We start from the raw sequence: 4,195 nt of genomic DNA, 5'->3' as shown, positions 1-4,195 counted from the left end.
CCAAAATGACACCACTTGGTTATACTACATGGACAACTCTGTGAATACTGAGAAGAAAACAAACATCTTAAGAAATGTGTACCTTTTATATTAACTATCTACTCTGATGATACAGGTTGTGTTCCTATTCTGAAATGCTCTAAAATCTGAATCTTTTTGAGTGTCCATATGACACCACAAGTAGAAAATCCCACACCTGAGCTATAATGGTTCATAGCCAAACACCGAAGTATTGTATAAAATTACCTTTGGGCTGTGTGTATAAGTTATAAGTGACATGTACGTAAATTCTGTGTATAGAGTAGGGCCTCATCTCTAAGTTAGCTCACTACCTATGTGTAAATATTCCATAATCTGAAAAAATCTGAAACATTTCTTCCCAAGCATTTCAGAAAAGGGAGATTCAACTTGTGTTATCACCTTAAGAGGCTTAAGTCATTGCCATCATTACCAAGAAATGTTTTATTGAAGAGAAGATTACAGTATAGGAATTATTTGTTTTCAAGATCACATACTGGCATATTATTAAGGAATCTTGAGGAAATGAAAATGAATTAATCATTGACTGGAAAGCAGTAAGGATCTCATCCCAAAGCATCCCATGGCTGACATCTCCTCTCCTTCCCTGACAATCTGTCCTTCTGAACCGCAGAAGTCGTGCCTAGTGTTCTCATCAAACTCTTTCTCACCATTCATCGACTTGTCTCTGAGAGTCTGAAAGAACCCACTGTCTACTGTTGGATGTGCTATTTACTTTACCTGCCTCTACTTTCTGTTGCTCACCATTGGGGCCAACCTAGAAGGTACCTTTTTCATGGCTTATGAGAAAAAAAAATTCTCAAAACAGCCTATTTCTGGCCAGCTGTATGACTTCCTGGTTAAGGCAGCTGGATCCCACATGGCCAACCTCAATTTCAGTCCAGGACTCTGTAGCAAAATTCCAAAAGAAAAAAGAGATGGAGGAGTAAGAATTGCAACATGACCACTCCCGTGGGGGGGTGGGAGTATTTTCTTTTCTATTTATTTGTCTCTGTCTAGGGATTGCAGGTGCACTCTAACCACAGCAATAAAATTTCTGTTTCACACCACATTGCACTGACCTCTGAACTTGATTGCTATAACCAACTACCAGGGAACCTTCATACAGTGTTTTGTACTCAGATCTATTATTCTACTCTGTACACACAAATTACCAGTAAAAATTGGAAAAAAAGAGAAATGGAGTTAAGGTTCAAAGAGAAAAAAAAAATCTATGTATGACTGGATGAAAGCTTAAAATTAGTCTACATAAAGTCAACATTGTTGATGCTAAAACATAAATCACATCTATGACCACTATTTTCTTCAGAGGTAAATTTCAAAATCTGGCATTAACAAACATTCCAGAAAAATAAAGCATGCCTCTCATTTGCTGAAACAAAAACTAGTTACTTGTTTTTCCTTAAGAGCATTCAAGTGAGTTATATTCATTTTTTATGGTAAGGAGAGAGTACTTCTGTCAATAGCCTCTATGCAGATTTTGAGAACTGCAGGAATTATACTTTCTCTTTCTAAATGTCAAATGCAAAATGATGCAGCACTGCAGTGAGGAAGGAGCATTGCGCAGATGCTCAGACCAGTTGGGTGGCTCTTGCAAAATGTAAATGTACTTACCCTATAGCCCGGCAATTCTGCTCCTTGCTATAATACACACCCCAAAAAACGTAAGCAGGTGTCTACACTAAGCCTTGTTAGTCAATGTTGGAAGCAGTGTATTATTCACAATAGACCAAGCAGCAACCAAACTAAACGTCCATCAGCTGATAGGGTAAGTGTGGTACATTCACTCAAGGGAATAATTGAATTCGGAAACACGAAAAATAATAATTTGGAAACATGAAAAGCAAGCATAGACCTTGCAATCAGGAAACCATGAGAAAGAGGCCAGCCACCAAAGAACGTCTGAAATGTAATTCCGTTACAGCAAATCCGCAATGGAGAAATCTGTAGTCAGAACGTAGCCAGTGTTGCTGGGGCCTGAGAGTGGGGAGCGAAGGGGTAGGGGAATGGAAGCTGCAGGGTTCAGGGTTTCTTTCCGAGATGACTAAAGTGTTCATGTTACTGTGGCAAGGGCTGTCCCTATCTCCGAGTGCACGAAGAGCCACGGAATGGTACACTTTCAGTGGGTGAATTGTATTGTGAATACCGCAGGAAAGATATGAGAGAGAGAGAGAGAGAGAGAGAGCGCCTGCCCCTTCTCCAGGGTCAAACTTGATACCAGCAGCGGGAATGAGCCAGTGCCACCTGCGCCCTCCAGAACCGGTGACTCCCCGCTTGCTCCGCTCCCAGTGTGGTGTCTACCTTGGCCGGGGGTGCTGCCCTGACGCATGGGACTCGCGTGGAGGGTTCTGGCACCCACGCCTGGAGTTCTGGCCTCGCGCCCAGATGCCAGCCAACCGTCTCCAGAGCTGTGGGCGCTTCTCCTCTGGTGCCGGCTGCCCACATCGGGAACTTCTGGAAGCCGAATCCCCGCTGGAAGGACAGACCTAGCCGCCCAGCTCCCATGGGCAGCACCCTGGGTGCGCCCCGGCAAGCCCCGTCGCCTCCAGATCGGGGGCGCCCACCTCCGCGGCCCCAGACCGTCCTGGCTCAAAACCGTGTGCAGCACGTCCAGGGTGGGCGCCGGGTCAGAGGCGGACCTCTCCCCAGAATGCCGCCAGACTGGGATTCTGGCGAGTCCCGGAGGGTGGCTCCCGAGGAGTGGAGGCGCTTCCCCATCAGGCCGCCCCCCGAAACCATCCTGGGGCCGGATTATTCCTGCGCCTGGGAGAGTTACATGAAGCGGTGGCTTTGGAGTGCCCGGAACCCTAGACGGACCTGGAGCCCAGTAACCATCAAGATTTCTCCACCTGAGCTCCGGGGGAGCCCCTCGGAACCCCCGGGAGGGTGGCTCCCGAGGAGTGGAGGCGCTTCCCCATCAGGCCGCCCCCCGAAACCATCCTGGGGCCGGATTATTCCTGCGCCTGGGAGAGTTACATGAAGCGGTGGCTTTGGAGTGCCCGGAACCCTAGACGGACCTGGAGCCCAGTAACCATCAAGATTTCTCCACCTGAGCTCCGGGGGAGCCCCTCGGAACCCCCGGGTCAAGGGATCTGCTCCACAGGGCGCCCAGCTGCCCAGGGACATCCAGACCCCTGCGCCAAGGAGACCGTACTGAGGGCGCTCAGTCAGTGCAAGAAAGGCAACAGGAAGTTCGACGGGCCACTGTGGTTTGAGATCCCGGAGAGCGAGAGCAGGAGGCCGAACCCTGAGTCCAGGCCATCTGCCTTCAAGCCCCTGGTGAAAAATGGAGCTGTCGCTAACTTTGTGCCCAGACCAGGCCCTCTGAACAGAAGCCTCCGCTCCTGGAGCCTCAGCGTGTGCGACGAGAATGAGTCCCAGCCTCGTGTACAGCTTCCCCTGTCAGCAGGCCAGGCGGCCGCAGGGACAGCGCCAGTGCAGGGCGCAGATCCTGAGCTGGAGAGTTGGGACAAGGTGCAGCACTGCAGCGGCCTCCCCAGTCCTCCGGGACACTGGAACCGACCCTGTGCTGTCCCATTAGTCCGCGAGGACACCCAACCTGCAGATCCTTCTGGCTCCTAAGAGTCAGGGTCTTGTCACCCACCTCCCGAGATTCAAATTCGTGTCTGTTTCTGAACTCCACCGCAACCTGCTTACACTGATCCGAGGCACTGCTCCAGCAACCCGCTTCCTACGCCATCAAACCCCAGACCGGCCCACCCATCCCTGTAGAGTCCGCAGTGAGGATCCTTGATTCCAAACCCTTCGCATTCCCCTGTCTGTCCCTCCTTCCTGGCCTTCCTCTGCAGACGTTTGGGAAAGTCGCACTTACTTCCCCACCTCTCCTATTTGCCCAGTTTGTATACTCAAATATTTTATCTTATTAAAATAAAACCATAACAGAAAGTATTAACAGTTTTACAGAAGTTTTCTTGTGCAAAAATAAAGGAAAAGTGTGTTCCAGACAAGCCCTACGTGGGAAATAATTTTTGTTTATTTGAGATCCAAATATAAGTTCAGGGGACCTGCAGGTGGCCTGCTGGTTAAGGGTGCTGGACTCCCACAAGATGAACTGAGCTTTGAGTCTCAGACCTGGTAGCTTGCTTTCTTTTCTCTCCCTCTCTCTCTCTTTCACTGTGTCTCTCTCTGGTACAAT

At 49.1% G+C, this 4,195-nt stretch overlaps 1 protein-coding gene across 1 annotated transcript; it reads left to right on the top strand.

The window, feature by feature from the left end:
* Positions 1-2,542: 2,542 nt before the first annotated feature.
* Positions 2,543-3,936, top strand: LOC102487805 (POM121-like protein 12). Its single transcript, XM_014587957.1, has 2 exons — positions 2,543-2,810; positions 2,894-3,936. Exons 1-2 carry the CDS (start codon positions 2,543-2,545, stop codon positions 3,619-3,621), a joined length of 996 nt encoding a protein of 331 aa, XP_014443443.1. The 3' UTR covers positions 3,622-3,936.
* Positions 3,937-4,195: the final 259 nt, after the last annotated feature.

This window comes from Tupaia chinensis, unplaced genomic scaffold (genome assembly GCF_000334495.1).
Source record: "Tupaia chinensis unplaced genomic scaffold, TupChi_1.0 Scaffold000249_2, whole genome shotgun sequence".
In the NCBI taxonomy this organism is placed as follows: Eukaryota; Metazoa; Chordata; class Mammalia; order Scandentia; family Tupaiidae; genus Tupaia; species Tupaia belangeri.
The sequence above is the reverse complement of the archived record's forward strand: the minus strand, read 5'-3'. Positions and strand labels throughout refer to the sequence as shown.